Source organism: Gadus morhua, chromosome 14, assembly GCF_902167405.1.
Source record: "Gadus morhua chromosome 14, gadMor3.0, whole genome shotgun sequence".
Taxonomy (NCBI): domain Eukaryota; kingdom Metazoa; phylum Chordata; class Actinopteri; order Gadiformes; family Gadidae; genus Gadus; species Gadus morhua.
Genome location: NC_044061.1, coordinates 2039129 through 2063044, shown reverse-complemented (window position 1 = coordinate 2063044; position 23916 = coordinate 2039129). Strand labels below are relative to the sequence as shown.

The 23916-nt window shown below is 49.7% G+C and overlaps 1 protein-coding gene across 2 annotated transcripts in view; it reads right to left on the bottom strand.

Annotated features, from left to right (window-relative positions):
• Positions 1-23236, bottom strand: part of cgnl1 (cingulin-like 1) — a 29233-nt gene extending 5997 nt beyond the window's left edge. Inside the window, exons 1-14 of one of the 2 annotated variants that reach the window (XM_030376842.1) lie at positions 23035-23236; positions 18981-20602; positions 18688-18782; positions 17062-17170; positions 16698-16802; positions 16383-16510; positions 15680-15821; positions 14617-14829; positions 7359-7565; positions 7170-7274; positions 6488-6640; positions 5829-5999; positions 2357-2518; positions 1981-2070 (exon numbers count right to left, since the gene is read on the bottom strand). In XM_030376842.1, coding sequence (XP_030232702.1) covers positions 1981-2070; positions 2357-2518; positions 5829-5999; positions 6488-6640; positions 7170-7274; positions 7359-7565; positions 14617-14829; positions 15680-15821; positions 16383-16510; positions 16698-16802; positions 17062-17170; positions 18688-18782; positions 18981-20552 — 3252 coding nt within the window. In that variant the 5' untranslated portion in view covers positions 20553-20602; positions 23035-23236. The remainder of the gene's footprint in view (positions 1-1980; positions 2071-2356; positions 2519-5828; positions 6000-6487; positions 6641-7169; positions 7275-7358; positions 7566-14616; positions 14830-15679; positions 15822-16382; positions 16511-16697; positions 16803-17061; positions 17171-18687; positions 18783-18980; positions 20603-23034) is intronic. The other variant, XM_030376843.1, reaches the window with a different exon arrangement.
• Positions 23237-23916: the final 680 nt, after the last annotated feature.

The window sequence follows — 23916 nt, the reverse complement described above, 5'->3', positions numbered from 1 at the left end:
GCCAATATTTCAGCACTTTTTTTAATGTGCAAATATCAATTTCAAGTCGGTACACTTAAGTACATTGATGATGTATAAACATAATTAGTCGTCAGGGCTGAATTTAGTGACTAAACAAATGAAATGTTTCCATCAACAAACGCTGAATCATTTGATAAAGTACGAGTTCGCAGACGACCGGTGAGCTGGTCCCACGGCAGAGGGGGGCATGGGGGCCACTAATCGATACGGCGGCGGCTCTCTGCGGCTCTCTGAGGGCCGGGGGCCCGGGATCGGTGATATTTTATGCCAATTAGCGTCTGACAGCGGGCTGCCCTGATGAAGGATGGCCCCCCTAACGGGAGGAGGCAGCGCGGGGCTGCGGGAGCTGAATCAGCAGACTGGAACGTACAGCAAAACTAATCTGCTCTGTGAGAGAGGAGGGGAGATTACTCTCATTTAGACAGGAGCCGCGCACCTGGTGCCAGGGGGACGCAGGTGTGCTGCCCCCCCCCCCACCATCCCAACCCCCCCCCCCCCCCCCCCCCCCCCCCCCTCCTCATAGCCATACAGCCTCCCAACACACACAAACACACACACACACACACACACACGCGCTCCTCTGTTGCCGTGACGACCGGCCCCAGCCTCATGCTGAACCATTGGCTGTCTGTCACAATGCTACTTTTATCTGTCTGCCAGCGATTTCTAGAAGGGGAACCCTTTGAGGAGGACTTAGAACCCGGGTTCAGACCCCTTCCAATACTGGGCTGTACTCATTTTAAGTTTGGTTGGACGTTCTTAAAAGGTCTGTCTTTCATAAGAGACCAGAATTGAACGTTGCACCCTTTAATAATAATTCAGTTTTCTGGAAAATATGCGTCATGCGTGTTCACTTTCCTCATTCCAACATAAAACTAAAAACACAAACAGGACAAAATTTACAAGACCAAAAACAACGTCTGTAAAACTGATCTATCCAAGAAACTGTAAGCAGTACAGATGAAACAGGAGCAAATCCTTTTCTTGTAGCGGCTGTAATCCCTCGCTGGGTACAAGCTCGCTTAGTGGCCTCGGCATTCGATTTTTGATAAGACAAAACAACCTGAAGAGTATCGCTTTCATTTGAACCCAGCAGACTGCCAACCTGAGACATTTGGCCACATGCACTTCTTGGCAGAAATGATATTTCTCCCCCCCTCCGAGGCCTGGAATGAATAGACGCCGGGACACCACGCTGGCAGGACATCAGCTCCGCGTGGTTGCCCAAGATTATCTTACAATGCAATAAGTAGAGCACTTTCTCTGGAGCGGGACAAAGAACATCCACACAGACGTAGACAGGCCTGGACCAACGCACACACCAACACACGCATCAACAGGAATGAGTCTCGATGCACACACTTAATGCTGTGTAGCATGTGGGAATGAGACGTCTGAGCGGGCGAACTCAGAGTGAAGGGGAATGGACCTCATGGAGGAGTCTGGACCTCATGGAGGAGTCTGGACCTCATGGAGGAGTCTGGACCTCATGGAGGAGTATGGACCTCATGGAGGAGTATGGACCTCATGGAGGAGTATGGACCTCATGGAGGAGTATGGACCTCATGGAGGAGTCTGGACCTCATGGAGGAGTATGGACCTCATGGAGGAGTCTGGACCTCATGGAGGAGTATGGACCTCAGGGTGAAGGGGAATGGACCTAATGGAGGGGTATGGAGCTCATGGAGGAGTCTGGACCTCATGGAGGAGTCTGGACCTCATCGAGGGGTATGGAGCTCAGAGTGAAGGGGTATGGACCTAATGGAGGGGTATGGAGCTCATGGAGGAGTCTGGACCTCATGGAGGAGTCTGGACCTCATGGAGGGGTACGGAGCTCAGAGTGAAGGGGTATGGACCTAATGGAGGGGTATGGAGCTCATGGAGGGGTATGGAGCTCAGCATGGAGCCGTACGGCCGAGGGGAAGGGGAGTGAGGTGTGGTTGAGGGAGGGCATCCGACCTGGTCTCGCCCGCGGTCCATGCGGTCCATGAGCTGGTCTCCGCTGTGCCGCTCCTCGTCCAGGTCCTGCTCCAGCTGGACGATCCTCTCCTGAACCCGGAGGACACGGGAGGCCGGGGTTTAGACATAGAGCCAGTTTACAGATTACAAAGCGTTTCATGTGTGTACATCGTTTCTTGGTTTCCAAGATTGCGACAGAGGCACGTGTTATTTATATTCCCAGCGGCTCGAAATGTGTCTGCGAGTTCCTGAATATCCGTTTTCATTTGATTACAGCGAACACAGCCCGTGTGCTTTGTGTTGGATACCTCCTCCCTCTCCATCAGTAGGTCCTCGTGCCCCTGAAGGGTCCCCAGAGGACCCCCGTGCGCCGTACCTCCATGAGCTTGAGGTGCCGGGCCCTCTCCTCCTTGGTGTGGGTGCTGGTCTGGGACGCGCTCTGCAGCTCCTCCACGCTGCGCTGCAGAGCGCTCTGCAGGAGCAGCGCCTCGTCGCGCTGCTCCTGGCACCGCTGCAGCTCCTCCACCCGCCGGGTCAGCTACACAACAACACACACACACACACACACACACACCAAGGGGTTCAGATACACAACAACACAAGGCAGCATGGTCAGCTACACAACAACACACAGCAGCATGGTCAGCTACACAACACACACACACACACACCAAGGGGTTCAGATACACAACAACACAAGGCAGCATGGTCAGCTACACAACAACACACAGCAGCATGGTCAGCTACACAACAACACACAGCAGCATGGTCAGCTACACAACACACACAGCAGCATGGTCAGCTACACAACAACACACAGCAGCATGGTCAGCTACACAACACACACACACAGCAAGGGGTTCAGCTACACAACAACACACAGCAAGGGGTTCAGATACACAACAATACACAGCAGCATGGTCAGCTACACAACAACACACACCAAGGGGTTCAGATACACAACACACACATCAAGGGGTTCAGCTACACAACAACACACACCAAGGTGTTACACAACACACACACACACACACACACAGCAAGGGGTTCAGCTACACAACAACACACACCAAGCCAACAGGTTCAGCTAACATACACACAGCACCGGGTTTAGCTACACAACAAACACACTGCACTGGTTTGAGCTCAATGAACCCGAGTACATTACACATATTCCTAAATCATGAATATAGACTTCAGTGTGTCAGTTAGAACTATTATAATAATGATTATTATTCATAAATATCACTAAAGACGGTACCCTTGAATGAATGACCAGCCCTTCAGATGGATGTCGTTTTGTATACATTCTGTTTTACTCACTGCTCTGAGAAACGATGACACAGTGAGTCTACCGTTTCTACAGCGACTAATGAAGCCATCAGGCTCAGAGTATCCCCCAGGCCTTACGAAGTGATGCCCCCAACAGCTGGAGCAAACACCCTCACGCCTAACGCGGAGCCACAGAAAGGAATCGCTGGTTTCCCCAACAAGAACGAATAATTGGCAATTCCAAAACTGTCATGCCATACATCACAGGCTGGGACACTAAATGGCTAATACTTAGTTAGTTATCGGAAACTAGAACGGATTCTAATTCTGTAAATAGATGGGAGCGTAAACGCTGGATAGAATATAAATGACCTGCGTTACCATCTGGTACAGGACCAGGGAACCCCATCCCCACCAGTAATTAACCCTGCTTCTTCAGCTGCATCATTTGTCTTCATGACTGAAATTCACTCCACTAATCATGTCCCATGTATTGAGATTAATAATATAACCATTTCATGTTCAACTAACTCTGGAACCAATTAGAAGTGAAACAGTGAGGCAGGGAAATCTGTTGCATCTCTAAGCAGCAGTTTGCAGCCACAACATGTGAAGACTGCCAAACACAAAGGGGGGGGGGGGGTGTGCATGAACGACCCGACCCGACCCAGCATGGGGGGGTCGTTAAGAGCAGAGGAGGATGTTGAAAGAGCCAATGCAGCTCTCACAACAATGACATCACAACAATGTAATCCTGCCCTTCCTGACTGCAGCTGGTCAACGGCCACACATCAGCATGGAGGCTGGTCACTGGCCATACATCACATCAGCAGGAGGGACGGTGTTGCACATCCAAGATTAAAACGAGAGAGACTATGGGCTGCATCCACGCAGAGGTACAGCTTATTGTACAGGCCGGAACACAACCCTTTTTTATAACTCACAAATTATTTTAATTGCTAAACTTTTCAACATATCTTAAATGAGTCATTCGTGGATATACCGTGACTAGTGTGGGGAGTAGAGGTAGAAATAATACATGCAGATCCAAACCTTGGTTATACATTATTAGAAAGTAGACAGGCTCAGTGGAACATTAACACTTTGGTTCTCATTATTATTTTAACCTCCAAAACAAAGATCTACAAAACCTCCCCTCACAGGATCAAATCAAACTCTCTGTCATCCTCATACCTTGTTTAATCTCGTTTTCTTAATACGTATTCCACATTTTGCCTACTTTTATAAAGAAGGCTTCTCAAGTAAACGTCTTGTTAGCTGCATTTAAACAGATGCACAGACAAACATCCCATCTGAAAGGGGATCATTATAAATCGCATACATTTAAATCGATGTGAAACCACTACGCATCCACCGCGCCCCTTTAAGGAGGAATGGTGCACGTTGGCCTGGTTCTTTGTTGAGCCAAACATTCCTGGCATTCCTGGGGAGCAGACAAGGTTAAACCGCTCAATTGAAAACAGAGTGGGGGCATGGGGTGAGTTCAACCCAACCGCTGAATTATAAATAATATTATTGTGGTAAGCGGAGAAAGGTCAGCCGGGGATTATAAAGGGTCTCACTATAAGCCTACTTATACACTCGTATCTCAAACTATTTAAATACTTTACAACTCAATGTTAGTACAAACTATTAGTACTCTTAGCCTTAGTAGCAGCATGGCTTGAATGCTGTACTGTACTTATTACTTACTACAAATAATTATAAAGACACTTCAGCTTGGATATTCAGATGTCTATCAGTGTGACGGGTTCTGGAAAGAGGAGCGCAGCACACACACCTCTCAGTGATGCCGACACTGAGGCGTGAGTGAGGCAGCACACACACCTCTCAGTGATGCCGACACTGAGGGGTGAGTGAGGCAGCACACACACCTCTCAGTGATGCCGTCACTGAGGGGTGAGTGAGGCAGCACACTCACCTCTCAGTGATGCCGTCACTGAGAGGTGAGTGAGGCAGCACACACACCTCTCAGTGATGCCGACACTGAGAGGTGAGTGAGGCAGCACACACACCTCTCAGTGATGCCGACACTGAGGGGTGAGTGAGGCAGCACACTCACCTCTCAGTGATGCCGTCACTGAGGGATGAGTGAGGCAGCACACTCACCTCTCAGTGATGCCGTCACTGAGGGATGAGTGAGGCAGCACACTCACCTCTCAGTGATGCCGTCACTGAGGGATGAGTGAGGCGGGAGGATCAGAAACCGCTCAACAAAGGCCTGACAGCGCGACCTCGGCCCGATCTCTGGAGTGACTCACTAATCCTGCACCGCCTCCCTCCCTTAAGACCCGGTCTGAGTGACGGGCGACAGGTCGGACAGGTGGGACGGGTGTGAGGGGGAGGCAGGTCAGACGGTCGTGAGGGGGAGACGGTTGTGATGGTGAGACGATTATGACGGGTGTGATGGTGGCACGGAAGTGAGGGTGAGACGAGTGTGATGGTACGATGGCTGTGGTGGTGAGACGGGTGCGGGGGCGAGACGCGTGCGGGGCGAGGCGGGTGCAGTGGTGAGACGGGTGCGTGGTTGAGACGGTTGCGGGGGTGAGACCCACCTCCTCCTGCAGGCCCCGGGCGGCGCCCTGCGACCGGTCCAGCTCCAGGGCGCGCTCCCTCAGCTGCCGCTGCAGCTCCGCCAGCTCGCGCCGGTTCTTCTCCTTGTAGACGTCGATCTGCTCCTGCAGCTCCTGGGTGGACGACTGCGACGCGTCCACGATCTCGTTCATCTGACGCACAAGACGAGGCGTGTGAGGAGAGAACAGACAGACGTCCAGTGTAAACTGGAATGCACCGGTGTGTGTTTCATATCGCTGGTCTGCGAAACAGATATCGGTGCATTCCCGTTTACGAACCAGATCGACTTACAAAGTGACATTATTATGAACCGGAATCCCCGCTGAGAAAAGAATGATTTCTATTGTTGGACACCACGGCACTACTCGAGTAATTAATCAAAATAACACATTACTAATCCATCCTTCCCCGTGCGTCTCGTCTAGCCCTTAACCACGCCCACATCCGTTACACCCGCCCTCCATGTCATCACACAGCAGACAGAGACTGCACCCTTCACCCTACATCCTGCACCCTACACCCTTCACCCTGCACCCTTCTCCCTGCACCCTTCACCCTGCACCCTTCACCCTGCACCCTTCTCCCTACACCCTTCACCCTGCACCCTTCCCTCCCCCCCCGTCGGCGTTGCTCCTCCCACCTCCTTCTGCAGCTTCTCCACCGTGCGGTCCAGCAGCCTCCGCTCGTCCTCGATCTGGTTCTTGGTGGTCTTGAACTGCTCCTTCTGGAGCCGCTCCTCGGCCAGCCGCTCCTCCAGCTCACGGTGCTCCAGGCTCAGCTTGCTCAGGGTTCTCTGTGAACCGGTCAGGACCGGTTAGCTCGGCTGCTCTTCAGTGATTCGTTCAGTCGCTCACAAGTTGTCGTGGACATTAGGATCTTATCAATGACGCACATCACAGTCATCTCCGTTACTATATCACAAGATCCGTCGTTTCAAGTCCCTGCGCCCCGAAAGATACAAAGATATTGACCCCCCCCCCCCCCCCCCCCGTTTCTCTCGTCAACTGAAAGACGTTAGGCTTCGGTTTATCTCTGCTTTAGCAAAGATGTGTCTGGTCAGTAACCTACTCTCCTCCTGAAGCCCGGGAACACGTTCTGCTTTTACCTTTAGCTTCTTTATAGTAACACAAAATAGTTTGTGTGGTTTTGGTTCTTTGAATCCTTTAGCTTTTGACTTCCCTACTAAAGTCCTGATCATACAGGGTCTCTCTCTGAAGAGGCTTTGACTCCTGCGCACTAACCCCCAGGACCAGGATCGACCACACCGAGGCCAAGCCTCCATTAAGGGTCCCACAGGGACCGAGACCCCCCGCTGAGCCCACCTGTACGTCGTCGAAGCGCGTGCTCAGCGCTCGGTTGGCCCGCGACATCTCCTCCTCCTGCTCCTTCACCTCCGCCACAGACTCCTCCAGGTGCTTCTTGTCCCTCTGAAACCGTCCCACACAGAGCGTGTCAGACCCCCGGCTCCGTCCAACGCCCCGGCCCCCCCTGCTGACCCAGAACCGGCTCACCTCCAGGCGGACCACCCTGTCGCCCAGCCGGGTCTCCTGCTGGCGGGCCTCCTCCACCACCCGGGTCAGTCGGCCCACCTGGGTCTCCAGCTCCAGGGCCCGCGCGTGGGACCGCTCCGCGTCCAGGGACAGGCCCCCCGCCTTGTCCTCCGCCGCCCCCCGGGCCGCCTCCAGCTGGGCCTTCTCCCGCACGGCCGCCGCATGGCCCTGGAGAGACAGGGACCACAGCCTCAGGACAGACGGACAGGACAGAGAGACCACAGCCTCAGGACAGACATACCACAGCCTCAGGACAGAGGGACCACAGCCTCAGGACAGAGGGACCACAGCCTCAGGACAGAGGGACCACAGCCTCAGGACAGAGGGACCACAGCCTCAGGACAGAGGGACCACAGCCTCAGGACAGAGGGACCACAGCCTCAGGACAGAGGGACAGGACAGAGGGACCACAGCCTCAGGACAGAGGGACCACAGCCTCAGGACAGACGGATAGGACAGAGGGACCACAGCCTCAGGACAGACGGACAGGACAGAGGGACAGGACAGAGGAACCACAGCCTCAACCTAAAGGGTATGCCACACTGACGCTGTGTTTAATATTACCATAATTTCCTCCCATCACCCCCCCCCCCCCCCCCCAGCTTTCTTCTGACAAATGTACTTATTGTAATTCGCTTTGGATAAAAGCGTCCGCTAAATGCCCTCAATGTTATTGTAAATGCCAATCTTACAGAACACTAGTGTGCTGCCTTGTTCAGAGCACAGGGACAGTAATAGTGCTTAGAGGAATGCCCGGGTCCTTTATAAACGGTGACTGCTTCAGTGTTAACAGACTGAAACAGCAGAACCGGAATCAGAGGAACACAAGGAATCCACACAGTAACTCACAACAACAACGCACTCAGCGGGTATCGACACTGACCACACGACACACTCTCATTCGACAGGAGAATTTGTTGCGTTCGCTCAAACAAGAATATCAGGAATGAGGTGGAATGCTATACAGCCGGCTCTGTGGTTTCCTGTACAGCGCATGCCTTAGCCTTTAACCTCAACGTCTGAGGTCCACAACGTTGCCAGACCATTAACCCTGAAGACATCCTGAACTCAGTCTTCCAGTTCAAAGCTGAAACATAAAGAGAAGACGGTAAAACCCCCTCTCAGACATATGAAACACTTTTTTATTTTCTTTTGTCAGAGTTATTTATTAGTACAAAACATTAAAAAAAAAAGACTGAAATAGCTTAGCACATCCCTCTATTATTCTGTGACCTGAAAGCTAGGGGCTGAAACTATTCCAGTGAGTGGTTCCCCAAGCAGGCCAGCGTTAAGAACCAAGACTGAACCATGGGCAAACAATTTCTTTATTACAAAACCCTGCGGATCTTGCCGAGGTAAACACTGTTTTGTGTACCTAATGCAGTGTTGCATGCAATGTTTGTTTTCTGTAAGTTGCCTGACAATAGAAGATTAAATATTTGTAATGTTAAAGTTATCATACAAGAATATGAAAAACTAAGACGTCACAAGCAAATAAAGAGAATCTCTGACTGATCAGTTGAAGACTCTGAAACTGTTGTTGTAATGGAGTCATACAACATAGTAAAGTCAAAGGCATGCATCAAGGAAGTGTGTATCATCAAGAAAACATGTTGCATTTCTTTGCAAAACAGTTCCACCCAGATAAATGGTTGGATATACTCCCATATGCAGAAAACAAAGAACATTTGAACGGAGCATTGAAATACCTTGCAACAGGCCTTGTATATGTATAACATATGTTTACTCTTTGGCAAAATTTAACTGCCAGTGATCATGAATGAGCGAACTTACTCGAGCATGAAACCTAAATGGATTCTGAAAAAGAGACGTAATGATAACATTGTTTGCAAGAATGCATTATCAGAGCCGGTTTTGAATCAAGATAGTTCTGAACTTCAAGATGATGGCCTACAGCCATCAGATATCCACTCCATTTATGTCGACTCAGGGTTAAATGGCCCTCATTATAAAGCCCTCATAACCATAACAGAATCACACGTTCACAGCTCACGTTTCACAGCTTGGACAACTGTCAGAAGTGTAAGCCCATTTGATACGGATATTTAGTGCAGAGGAACTATAGCAATAACACTGGATATAGACTATAATCGTTTAAACTAAAGCAGCACCGGCGTTGGTCACTTTTTTGTCTGAGTCAGTGCACCAAGGTCACCTTGAGTCTGAGTCAGTGCACCAAGGTCACCTTGAGTCAGTGTTCCCTGGTCACCTTGAGTCTGAGTCAGTGCACCAAGGTCACCTTGAGTCAGTGCACCAAGGTCACTTTGAGTCTGAGTCAGTGCACCAAGGTCACCTTGAGTCAGTGTTCCAAGGTCACCTTGAGTCTGAGTCAGTGCACCAAGGTCACCTTGAGTCAGTGTTCCAAGGTCACCTTGAGTCTGAGTCAGTGCACCAAGGTAACATGGAGTCAGTGTTCCAAGGTCACCTTGAGTCTGAGTCAGTGCACCAAGGTCACCTTGAGTCAGTGTTCCAAGGTCACCTTGAGTCTGAGTCAGTGCACCAAGGTCACCTTGAGTCAGTGTTCCAAGGTCACCTTGAGTCTGAGTCAATGCACCAAGGTCACATGGAGTCAGTGTTCCAAGGTCACCTTGAGTTAGCGTTCCAAGGTCACCCCGGCCGTCGGCTGTACTGCCACAAGGACTCTGCCTCCCTACCTGCATAATACTTAAGCACGCTCCAACTTGATACAAGATAGTCTTCATCAGCTTAAAAATATATGGATCACCCTTTCATATTTTTATAAAAAAATTGGTGTCAGAATAAAATCTATATTAAACAAAAGCAGCAAGAAAACAAGTTGCATTAATATTGCTGTACAAAAGAAATTGCAGATTAAACCAACAGCTTTCTTCCAAAAACAAGTAGTACCAGAGTACTTTAGTTCTGCCCTTTTCTGTACTCAGAAATGTTTACCTACAGTTACTTATTAACTCACGATGCCTTTAAAGTTCAGCATAAATTCTTCATGAAAAATCAACATCTCAGACAAAGTACTTTTTTCAGACTCGCTTTAAAGGTATTCTAGGCCCCAGCACCCTTTCACTGCCAAATTCACTTTGACAAGCGAAGAAACAACGAGGGAGTTTAGCGTTAAGCTTAGAGCAAAGTAGGCTGCACGCATCCAGTGACAGACATCCACCATGCTGACCAGTATCAGTCACTGTGTTCTGCTCCCTCCTGGCTCTTACACACATAATACTGTCCTTTCATTCTCAGCATGGAAAGCATGGATTATTGATGCACTGGCTTCATTTAATAATCATATAATAAATATTTATTGTCCCCTTGACAAATTTACAGATCATAATGGGAACTTATCAAATGAATGTTAAAACAGAACTTCTCATTTTCCAAGACCAGAACAAAGTGACCAATATCAACCCTTTCCAGAGGAGACAATGGGCCTGGTGTTCTCTCAGTGTTCCCAGCTCCACCTCACAGAGCAGGATGCTCAAGAACACAGGATATCCCTCAGAGCAGCTGCAACAACATTAACCATGACTTCACCTACACAGCCAGCCCGAGAGAGGACTGCAATGGTCAATGGCAATGCTACTGAACAAGGCTAAATGGATTTAAGTTCAAATAAAAATATATTATATCTGCGCAAAGCAGTTACTTGGCATTAAAGTGCATTCTGGGCTAGCTAGCTAGGCTAGCTAGTGGCTTACTCTGTTTGGAATTGGATCCACATGTTGTATAATCGTGGAACGATTGTTTTATGACTAGAATGCAGTTGAAGAACTTCTGGTGTTGTTTTGATTAAATCCCAAATAATAAATCAATGCAACTAATTATTTGGGGGAAAATGAAAATCATCTGAATGTGTGTAACGATCAAGTTGCCATGATCACAGAGAACAACATACGTTTCGTGCATGATATCAGATGATCAGAGGAAACGCTCAACAGTTTGGACAAAGCATACCACAACTGCTCCGACTACTTTACGGTAATAATTAGCCGACAGTTGCTAGGATAGATCGACATCACAGAAAGTTCACCAGTTTCCCCGATTCAAAGCCAAGGAGATCAAGGAACACGAGAGCTGCGTCTTTCACTACAAGTACGACACCATAGAAACGATTTGAATTCCTCGCTCTCATCATAAAGGTGTGTATGCATGTGTATATGTGTGTGAGTATACATGTGTGTATGTGTGTGTGCATGCGTGTGTGTGTATGTGTGTGTGCAAGCGTGCGTGTATGCGTTTTTAAAGCTTTTCATATCTAAAGCTGGATATCTAGATAGATAATGATGAGTAAAGTTGCATTATTTTGAACTAAACTCCCCAGTACCTAGTGCTGTTAGGACACAACGGTCTCTGCATGCACTGTTCAACACAATCCGTGCCACATGTATCCTCAGCTTTCTCCTTCACTTCCATGTCCTATGCCGGGCATTAAACCCTCCGCTCTCTGCCTTTACATGCAAACGCATGATAAAAACATCTACAATACGTTGTTGACATAATTTCCCAGTCAAACCAGTACTTTCAGAACTGTTGACCCCATGTTTTGTCTGACGGAGTGGATTCCCTTCATCCTTATATTTCCACCCCGTTTCCTGTGTCCCTCGTACTCCTTCCTGTTCCTGCCAGCCGCCAGTTAGATCAGCACGACGTCAGGACTACGCTAGCATCAGACAAACAACCTCTGAGCACATCACACGACCTCTGAGCACCATCAGACGACCTCTGTCCAGCAGGTTGAGACCTTACGTGGTTGGTTTAGAATACGGCCAGGCATTAGATAAGCCTTTAGCTGTGTGGAGGGTCATACTTAACGTCTCGTGGTTAAACAACTTTACAGACGGGAGAAATGAATGAAAGAACATGTAAACGGAATGGAATTGTAACGGCATTGGGTGTTTCTTTTGTTATAAAAATAACGACATGGTAAAAATTGACCTAAGTTTTAAAGAATCAAGACATGATACAGAAACTCTCTTGGAGGAGCATTGGAGAGATCTGCTCTCCAGGTTAACACCGGTGGAACTCAGCTTCACTGGAACATGATCTGCACAGAGCACATTCTCCACTCACCAGCATTCCTTCAGAGAGGCAACACTTATCTCTACCTCTCCAAAGATTGCCTCGCACATTCTGCGTATTCCAGAGAATCACAGTTTAATAAATAATCCACTGTACACCATTTAAAGGAAACTATCTTAGTAACTATAGTAACTATAAAGTATGCACCAACGCAAGGGTCATTGGTTGAAAATAAACTACAGCTTGGAACGTTTTGCAATGGTTATGAAATTCCACTGGATAAAAAAAACAAAACACTATGGACCGTTCCATTTCTGAAGAAACCCGGGGTCCCTGCTCTGGCCGGCCCCGCGTTCCCCCTCAGCGACCCACTGACCCACTTAGTCAGGGTGTCCCGGCCCCCGCTGGTCATATTGTGAGAGACAAACTCATCATTCATCTTCTGCTGAGTGTACCCCACACTCACCCCGCTCTCCCCACCCGATCCGGCCGCTCATTAGATTAGACATGGCCTGCTCCTCCAATTAAAGCCACACACACAAAGCCATGCGCTGCTCTACTTCCATCCACGCCCTCTCTGTCCACGCATTGTCAGCGGGATCGGCACTGCTGCCAAAAGAGGGGACACATTGAGCTGTAGCCTAATAGCAAGAAGATGCACAGTTTAGTCTTTATTCATTGGTCTAAGTCACCACCCTCATCACTTCGATCGCACTGCCACTACTAAAACAATACAAATAGGAATTTAAACATGAAATGACTTGCGTTGTGTTCTGGATTCCTAAAGCTACTCTGCTCTCTGACGTGTTGTCCTTTTGAAACTAGAATGGAAACTAGCAAGCACTCAACTAGAAACAATCAAACAATTTTTATACTTTGATTAACTAACTTGTAAGGCACTTTTGATAAAAGTCTAAAACTTCTAAACGACTAGAAAACAAATCATTCCGCAGATTGACACAAAATAAATATCTATAAAAAAAAGAGCACTTTTAATGAAAGATTAAAAAACGTCTGTTTGAACGAAGGGCATCGTAAGAAAAGAGGCAGGCAGAGCAGAGCGGTGTCCCAGAGACACATGTCCACCCCCCCCCCCCCCCCTTCACACTGTTGACCACCGCTAACCTGTGAGCTCGTTAAGTCACAACGCTTCCCAGGTATTCTTAACGAGCGCCTATCTCTAGTCAACCTTGATTGAGCAGCGTACATCGCTCAGAGGAGGCAGGTACCTCTCCAATAAACCGCTTCCCGCCCAACACATTGCTCTCTCGTCTTAATCTCAGCTCATAGTTTGAAAGGATTCATGAGCTTGTAAAATGAGGGCATTGTTTGCTTATTCTCGTTTATTGACTTTGAGTCGTCAAAGTTTGACAAAATGACATCTGGATTTACATGAAGACAAACATTGTTTTGTACCGTTGTTTGTTGTCACCCTACGTCTCATCTCTCTACAAACAATAACAGGTCATAGAACAACAACCCTAACTAAAACTAAAGACCAATATGGTGAGGTCGCCATGTTTTCCACCAAATTAGCAAAAACAATGAGGTCATCCTGTAACCTGATTACAATGCCTTAAGAACCCCCCCCCCCCCCCCCCCCCAAACCCCACAGGGGCACATGGAAGAGGAAATGACCTCACAGACTCTTCTACAACCACTGAAGGACCAGGCCGTGTTCTGGGGGAGGAAATGACCTCACAGGTTCCTTCTGTAGATGTTTTGCTCCATGGACCCCCACCAGCCCAGAAGGAAGCCAGGGGACAAAGGGAACTCCCAGTGGGAGCGCTGAGCTACACGTCACTGTCCACTCTGTTCACTACCGTCTGCACTTAGCTCTCCAACATCCGCAGAAACACCGATATGAGTCGTTTGCAAATACAACTTGAAAATATAAATGACAAAAAGGTGGAGATTTAGGATAACTTCCTACTTCCCTTCAATCCTTAACCTTAAAATGAAGGCTACTTAAACTTAAAAAGCATTAACTCTGGGAATGAAAGCCTCACAGAAATAAAGCTACAGTGCCGTTCTCGGGTCTTCACGGTCTCTTCAAAGCCCACCGTACGGCGGAGCTCTGAATGGAAACAAACCGGCCGCCCTGCCTTATCTCCGCGCCGCCGCGGCAGGGTGGGGAGCTGAGGGGGGGGGGGAGCTGGGGGGGGGGGGGTAGAGAACACAGAAGGAGGAGCAGGCTGAGCCCTACCTGCTGGATCTCCTCCAGGCTGGTCTGCAGCCGGCCGATCTCCTTCTGGTTCTGCTCCCTCAGCTTGTCCACCTCCTGGTCGTGGGAGGCCACCTCCTCCTTCAGAGCCCCCTTCAGCGCCGTCAGCTCCCTCTCCCTCCTCCTCAGCATCTCCTCCAGCTCCTCTCGAGACAGGAGGAGCTCCTGCAGCTCGGCTCTCAGCACCCTCAGGTCCTGGAGGGGGAGAACCGCGACAGGGAGAGCGTGAGCACAGCGAGGCAGAGAGAAGTCTTCAGTCGGTTTCTACTGAGGACAGTAGAAATTGACTGGCAATATTGTTCATTTCCACGACATGTTTATTTGAATGATCTGTATTCGAGTTGTTTCACTAATAACTTGTTCAGAGTTTCTAGAAGAATCTTACAATCTGATCCGGCTGTTGCTTTGGCTAAATGAGCAGCCGGTAGGAAACATGCTATCTACCTAGCACACCGTGGCCCTGATTGAACACGCTCTGTACGATCTGACCTAAAAACGTGTGTGAGAGATGAACTCTCTGTCTAAACCGGTGGGAGCGGTTGAATGAGAGACAGATAACCCTTCAAACCATCTCCGGAGGAGAAGTACACCACAGGCAGTCCAGAGGAACTTGAACCTCACGCCCTGAGGTTCTTGTCTAGAAGGAATGTCCCACTGAAGCGTTGTCAAGTCACATACAACTCGTCAACAAAGGAAACAAGGTTCTCACAAACGTCGGTGTGCTTTGCATTTGGCCTTATGAGAGACGGTTGTTTGAATTCTAATATCAAACATGATTTGCATGATTAACCAAAGCCATGTGAACTGGTACTACAGTACTGGTCTGACCTGTACGTGAGGGTGCATATCAAGCCAGGATCTTCCTGAACTACGTATGACCGTGCAGTGAGGGCATTGTGCTTCATTTGAATCTAGATGCAATCGAGATAAATAGAACGGCTGCACACTCCACATGACTAAACAGGGCCTATGAGCAGACTCAGGCTCCTGTTAAAGCTTGAAGTGTTTATGTGTGAAGTCTTGCAGGGTTCCGCTGCTGATATACCGTCATCAGTGCGTCTTTCTCCTCGTCAGCGGCAGCAGACTTCTTGGCGGAGTCCAGCTCATCGTGCATCTCTGACAGCTGATCCTGCAGGTCTCGTATCTCGCTCTGGTACTTCTCCCTCTCCATCTTCACCTGGAACAGCCTGTCACATCCCAACGCGCCCACAGTGAGGGATGTCCGGAAAGAACCGCCAGACTCAACATATTTCATACACAGCGCTCCAGTGCTCATAACTTAACTACCGTTTTAAAAAAGGATCGAGCGTCTCATTACTCATGTTGGACCATGTATGTCTTAACAATACCTGTAGGCCAGGAGACTGGGGCGTACAGACATGGAAACATTACAGACACAGAATTTAAGACAATCACACCGAGTGCGTTTCTGCAGGGACCACAAACAGGTCTCCCTAATCATCATCATCATCATCTTCAAGGTAGTTCTTTGCCAGCATATTACATCGTCTAGTATGAACACTAAATGCTCATCATTACCGGTTTCCAACAAGTTCATTGATTACGTTGATTGTGAAAAAACAATCAATTAGTAATGTGCTATTGGTGACAGCCCATAATTAAAGGTGAGGAAATGACAGAAGACAATACAGGCCCCAGGAAGAGTGGACACCAAGCTGTGAGGAGGGTCACACTAAAACAATGACGGTACGTCTGCTGCACGCTGAGCTCCCAGCCGGGCCACTCACTCCTCTAGCGTGGTCTGGAGATCGGCTTCCGTCTTCGTCAGCTTGGTGTTCAGACGAGAACGCTCTTCATCGCTCTGCTGCAGCTCCTTCAGACCCGACCCGATCTTCTCCGAGTCCAGACGACTCTTCTGATGAGGAGACAGATGGAGACAGGCTCGACACGCAGGCCAACAGAACCAGGTTGTCCTCATTGTTCTAAGAATTATTACTCATAGCGTTTATATTCTGTGTAGCTTCCCATGATCCGTAATGAACAAAACGGTTACTGGAAACCACATAACCATGAAAAAAACTAAAACAATATTACAGCATTACCTTGGACTGTTCTGCAAGTTTCTGTTTCGTGTCCAATAGTTCCTTCTCCAGCCTTTCCTTCTGCTCCTGCAGAGACCGTGTCTGGGCGCCCATGTCAACGGACGGCTGGGAAAACAGACGATCACATGACCTCCTGTACTCCACACACACTATAGATCACAATGCCTCAGAAATCTTCTAAATCATACGCATTGCTGAATAGAGACTAAAACACTGCCATGTTTTGGCATTGTTTTCTTTGTCTACTTAAAATCCGAGTTTTTTTTGTCTACTTAAAATCCGAAGCCTATAAAGAGTTTGCTCGGAGATTTGACCGTTTCTGGAGAGTCTTACAACACGATAACCGCTCCACGGATCCTCTCACCTGGTGGTTGTCCACCTGGACGCCTCCGGACGCACGAGACTTCAACGTCTGGATCTTCTCGAACACCAGGTTCACCTTCCTCTTGGTGGTGTCATCAGTGTCACTACATCTGCGCACACACACACACACACACACACACACACACACACACACACACACACACACACACACACACACACACACACACACACACACACACACACACACACACACACACACACACACACACACCCCCCTAATGAGGCGTTGTAAATCCCTTTGAGTGTGCAGTCGGTCCGCGAGGGTTACCCCGGTGCTCGGGAACAGGGGACGCCATTGGTCGGAGCGGGAGCGACCGGACGGATAACAGGGCTTTGATGTGTCACATTGCAACATACTGGGCCTCATTACACCAGCGGACTACGGAGGTACAGGGCGAAGTGGGCAGAGATTCAACTTCTCCGTAGCTCAGATTCCACCGAGCTCCAACACACAGAAAGTTGACACATTTGTCAACAGATATGAGAAGCAGATGTCATATTTATGCTTCATCACAGGGGAATCCCCTGACCACAGAAAAGGAGGAGGAATTAGAGTGTTGTTTCTTGAATTCCATTGTTGAATCCGTCAGCCTAACCCGCGACTCTCCTATGTTTGTCTCCCTGCTCGTCCAGCTGCGTTCCCTTTCCCTGTTCCTGTGACCCCTGACCTCTGGTGAAACACACCGAGAGCCCTTTTCTGCTGCTCAGTCGCTCTCATCGACTGAGCCGCGTCCCGTCTGTTGCATGAGCTATTGATTTGATGTCAACATTATCAGTGGAAAGCATAAAGCATCAATCATTGGTAGATGGTACGCTCCACCGGTTGATGGCCGTCTTTCTTTTGTCATTCTGTTGAACGCAGTCCAGCCTTAATCTAGGAGAAAGTGTTTCCTTGGTGAATTACCGATGCTTGACTAGTTTAGTTTAATCCAACCCACTATTCTCTGTCAGGCCGTGAGCGTGTTGCATGAAACAGAAGTCTGTGGACATGAAGGGAGGAGTAGATCCACCCGACTGGGGAACAAATTCAAGACAGCTGCTGGTTCACACCCATCGTGGGAGGGAAGGAGCGCATACCTTCACTTTATCCAAAACATTTCGAGCTGTGATAAGAAAAACCAAAGGCTGGGAAGTTTCGCTTGTCAAAATAACATTTGAGATGACTTAAAACGGTATGTTCAGGTTAAATGGAATACAATAGTCATTAAACAATTATTAATGACTGATGGGTTTTCTTAAAGTTAAATGGATGTTTGATTGAAATATGGAGGCTGGTGAAATGCAATAACTGCACCTAATTAATATGTGTTTCTTTAATTTATTCAAATATTATTATTAACTTATTGAGATAATAAACGTGATATTTTTCCCCATCATACCTTGGGATAGATGAGTGGTAGGAACGTAACTCCGCTATCATATTACTGGACGAGGTTGGGGTTACGGGTCAGAACTCCCTGATCAGTAGGCCAGCTGTGTGTAGGCCCCTGAATCCATCGTGATACAGGCCTAGTCTGTCTACATCATCCAACCATCCCCACACAGACAGCACATTCACGTTGACCAAGTGCCAGAACATGACCCTGAACAGAGAGAACGAACGTACCCATCCTTCAGGTAATTATACAAAATCTGCTTGGCTGTTTCTTCGTGGGTTTGTTGTGAAATCTCCTGCTGGCCTTTCAGAAGATCAGGCGTCACCTGGGAACAGGGAATGAGAAGAGGAGGTGTGACACGGGCACTGATCCACGGGAGACTGTTCATGTTCTTAAGGGGGTAAGGGCTTAATTATAACGCGATTAAACGGAATGTGGGACAATGCAGGAATGCATTGTCAAACGAGCCTTAAAAAAAGGATCTAAACAATGTGTGAAACAAGACGAAAGCTCTGGGATGTACCTGAACTGCTGCCCCTGCGACCGGCTGCGCGCCTGCGCTGGACGAAGCCTTCGAAGGAGCCACCGTCACGTTGGGCGAACCTTTCCCAAGGGAGGAGGACCCGTCTCCATGCTCATTACTTTTCAGCGACAGAGCGCTGGAGGAGCGTCCGGGCGGTCTGGTGTACCCCTGGATGGAGCCGGACCCCTTGGAGACGCTGTTCCGCGGGGAGGTGGGGGTGCTGTGGCCGCACGACGGCGGCCTGGAGCCGGGCTTCCCGTCCACCACGGAGACCCAGGAGTCCTGGCTGCCCGCGCTCCTCCTCAGCTGGGAGGGTCTGAGGACGTGCTCCATGGAGCTGCCCCGCTGCTGGCCGAAGCGCTCCAGGTACTCCGAGCCGTCCTGCGGGGCGAAGGGCATGGCGCTGTCCACGCTGCGCGAGCGCTTCCTGTCCTCCGGGTTGAGGCGGTTCCGGCGCCCGGCCCGGCCCCTCCGCGGCGGGCTGCCGTGCTTCCCGTCGAACTTCTCGATGAGCTCGTCCACGCCCGGGATGGAGCCGCGGTCGATGTCCCGGCCCGAGCCGGGCAGGAAGGGGATGTAGCGGCGGTTCTGGTGGCGGTTGATGGTGTCCGAGTACAGCGCCTCCATCTGGTCGTCGGGCGGGGGCCCCCGGGGGCCCGGCGCGGTGGAGGAGGAGGAGGAGGAGGTGCGGGAGCGCGAGGAGGCCTCCAGGACGGGCCCGCTGGAGTCCGTCCTGCGGAGGGGGAGGACGTCGGGCCGCGGGCGCCCCCGCTCCAGGGTGGACTCGGCGCTGCTGAGGGCCCTGGGGGGCCGGCTGGGGTCCGGCCCCTGGACGGGGGCCTGGGGGGCGGGGTGGCTGGGTGGGCTCGGGACCCGGGGGGTAGAGGAAGACCTGGACTGGGGTCTGGGGTGGGGGGGCCCCTGGGCTTTGGCCCTGGAGTGGGACGGGGCCCCCGGGGGCCGGGCTGCAGGCTGGGGCCCCCCCGGTTTGGTCGGGGCGGCGGGGTTCTGAGGTGCAGGAACGGCGTCCGGGCCCGGACTGGTCGACGGGGCGTGGGGGCCGACCGGGGAAGGAGGCTTGGTGGGGGGGCCCTCATGCCGGCCCCCGGGGCCCGACAGGGAGTGAGGCCGCGCGGGCCGACTCTGGGGCCCATCCAGCCCCAGGGAGTTGTACTCGGGGTCGTACGGCTGCAGGATCTCCGGATGTTTCTGGAAGTTCAGCAGGCTGGGGGGCTTCCTTCCTGGGGGGTCTGCGGCCACCGGCTGAGGCTCGCTGTGATGCGTCTGGCTCCGGGAGCGGAACTCCTTGAAGGGCCCGCCGGCCCCGCCCTCCTTCCCGCCTCTGAAGTCGTACTCATGGTAGTTATCGATGAAGGACTCCTCTGTCTCCCCGTTGCCGTTGGATACGCCGCGGTCCTGGTTGTTCAGGACGACGTAGGGGTGCCCGTCGATGCCCTGCACTCTGATGCTGAGGCCGTAGGAGCCCGCGGCGGTCCTGGGGGCGCGGCCGGGCTGGGTGCACGCGTGTGGGAGTCCACCTTGTTGAAGGCCAGTCCGTCTGTAGGACTCCATCAGAAAGACAGAAGGACAAGAGATCCTTCTCCCACAATCCTGTCCCAACTCTGTGAAGAAAGATGAACCCAAAGTGAGTCAAGCGATCCCTAAGAGACGCTGATGATGATGATGAACAACCCGTCACAAAGTATTCCACTTGAATGAAGTCACAGAAAGTATAATTGTTGGTATTCATTATTCTTTTATCTATCGACGCTATATCAGCAGCTGAACTTATTTTGAGCAAATTCAGAGTGAGGGAAGATACACGAGTATAAATACGGTGAGCTTCACACGATGACTAACTTCAGCCACACGTTCTTCTTCAGATACGGTGGACTAGGTACGGTCTACAGACCCGTGGATAACTTGCGATATAGCCTCAGTAAATGACTGTTTATAGTTGACATAGTGGAGTATAGGTGAGTGATTTCAAAGTTTAGGAACATGTAATTTGCAGCTGAGCACCACACAGAAAACATATCTTAGTGCAAATTAAGAGATTGAAGACATAGTCGTATCGCAATAGTTAAGGGGTGTGTACGTGAGCACTGTGTGCGTGTGTGTGTGCACGTGAATGTGTACGTGATTGTGTGTGTACGTGTGTACATGAGTGTCTGTGTGTGTGTGTGTGTGTGTGTGTGTGTGTGTGTGTGTGTGTGTGTGCGAACTAAATAAAACCATCATGTGCAGCCCCTAAACAAAGAGAGAAGTATAAATCAAGACTGTAAACAGGAGAAAACTAACAGCTCAAAACCCAAATGTTAACTTTGACACATTTATTATAACTGTGTGTTGCCACATAATGTCAACGGCTGTTATCAAGGACAATGTGTAATTTGACTGGCTCCTAAAAGTCACAGTGATAATGCAGATAGCACCAGTGAATATTGTCATAGCATATCAAAAACAAAAGTAAACAATGTTCACAGGACAAAAGGCCATCACACGTTTCCTGCCTTGCAGAAAGGCTGCTGCCTTTCATCTAACGCTGCCGCGCGTACTTAAGGTACAATTACACCGTTTGGAATGTCTCCTTTCAAACAGGGTAATAATGTCAAACAGGAAATACAGAAACAGTGGATTGATCAACTGTTCCGGAGGAGGGAAGACACCCTATTGGCCTGTTTTAGGCTGCGGCCATCCCATGTGACTGGGGAGGCTGTCTGACCTCCAGGTCTGACTCACTGGACGGGAGGACGCATTACCCAACAGGGAAAGAAACCTCACTCTACCAAGAGTAGAGCCCAGAGTAGAGCCCAGAGTAGAGCCCAGAGTAGAGCCACAGAGTACAGCCCTAGAGTAGAGCACTAGAGTAGAGCCCTAGAGTAGAGCCCTAGAGTAGAGCCCTAGAGTAGAGCCCTAGAGTCCAGAGACGAGGCCACAGTAGAGACCAGAGTAGAGCCCAGAGTAGATAACTAGAGCCCAGAGTAGAGCCCATTGTAGAGCCCTAGAGCCCAGAGTAGATACCTAGAGCCCAGGGTAGAACCCAGAGTAGGCCTAGAGCCCTATATCACAGAGTACAGCCTAGAGTAGAGCACTATATCCCAGAGTAGAGCCTTGAGTAGAGCCCTATATCCCAGAGTAGAGCCCTATACCCCAGAGTAGAGCCCTATTGCCCAGAGAAGAGCCCTATATCCCAGAGAAGAGCCTTGAGTAGAGCCCTAGACCCCAGGGTAGAGCCCAGAGTAGAGCCATAGAGCCCAGAGTAGAGCCATGAGTAGAGCCCTAGACCCCAGGGTAGAGCCCAGAGTAGGCCTAGAGCCCTATATCACAGAGTAGAGCCTAGAGTAGAGCACTATATCCCAGAGTACAGCCTTGAGTAGAGCACTATATCCCAGAGTAGAGCCCTATATCCCAGAGTAGAGCCCTATATCCCAGAGTAGAGCCTTGAGTAGAGCCCTATATCCCTAAGCAGAGCCTTGAGTAGAGCCCTAGACCCCAGGGTAGTGCCCAGGGTAGCGCCCTAGAGCCCAGAGTAGAGACCCAGAGTAGAGCCCTAGAGCCCGGAATAGAGCCCAGAATAGAGCCCAGAGTAGAGCCCAGAGTAGAGCCAGCAGAGTAGAGCCCTAGAGCCCAGAGTAGAGCCATAGAGCCCAGGTCTGTTATCGCCCTGGTCAGCTCGCCAGGCTCAGGGTTGCTTCTATGTTCAGACAAATAAATAAATAAACGAGGACCGTTTCACTCAGTGAGTCCAACTGTTGCAATGGTCAAAAAGTAGACTTTCGGCGGTAACTAGCATCCGTCAGATATAATGAGTTCATTTCTAACGTGTGACCTCCAGCTCCGCCTAACGCGACTCAGCCTGAGATCTGATCTGATGGACGGCGGCTCTCTGCTCTGCAACAGGTGGAACACAACCTTAGTCTCTAACTGGATATAAAGTAGCACAACTCTATAGTATAAGGACTAATGGTTAGTATGAGTGGGTGCAGCGGCTTTAGGAGACGCGGTCACAGCATTATTAAATCATCTCACTACAATGAAAACTTTTACTCACCAGCGTCGTTCACTTGTTCGGTGTGTGCAAATAAGAATGGTTTCCAAAGGGGTATCTCGGCACATAACAGATAGTTTAGTTAACCAGCATAACCTGCACCTGGGAATAATGTAAATCAGCTCTTAATCAACGTCTTGTTTACTGCGGGAGTTCAGAAGTTCCTCCGGACTCCGCGGATGAGAAGCGAAGCCCCGCCTCCTCAACCAGACCCCGCCCCTCCTCGGACCAGAATCCGCCCCTTCTGTGAACCTCAAACACTTCAGTGAACCACAACCTTTCACATGACAAGTGTTTCTGCAGGCCTACATTTCTATACACCCGCCTGGGTGAGGCCTTTTTAGTTTGGGACGACTCACTAACATGTGATTAAAAAAGCCGTAATGACCTCAATTACATGTGGAGTTACATCTGGCCCGTTTGACAACTGTTGTCTCGGCGTTGATGTTTTGATTCTCTTTTAAAACCGAGAGCGTCATCTAGTGGATGGGGCAATCATTGTTTACCATAGCAGGCCTGGTGGATTGGGATTCTGGAAATCAGTAGAATTCAAAATGTTGACTGGAATGTAACATATTTTGGCAGAGGCACTGAGCATACAAGTAGCAGAAAGTAACTTAATCAGGAAACTAATTTGGATTTTGGTTGTGAATTTGATTGTGTGATCACTGCTCTGAGTCCCAAGCCGGTGTAAAACAAGGTTTGCATGAGATTGACTGATATTGAAAGTATACATAGGCCAACATTTGCAATAATTCAGATCTTCTGTAGGTGAAAGAGGAGAAACGTGCTGAAATATGAATCAGGCCTCCTCATTCCAACAATATTGAGTAATATCAGAGTCTGCTCCTATCGGCTTAACATAAAGATAACAAATACATTCCT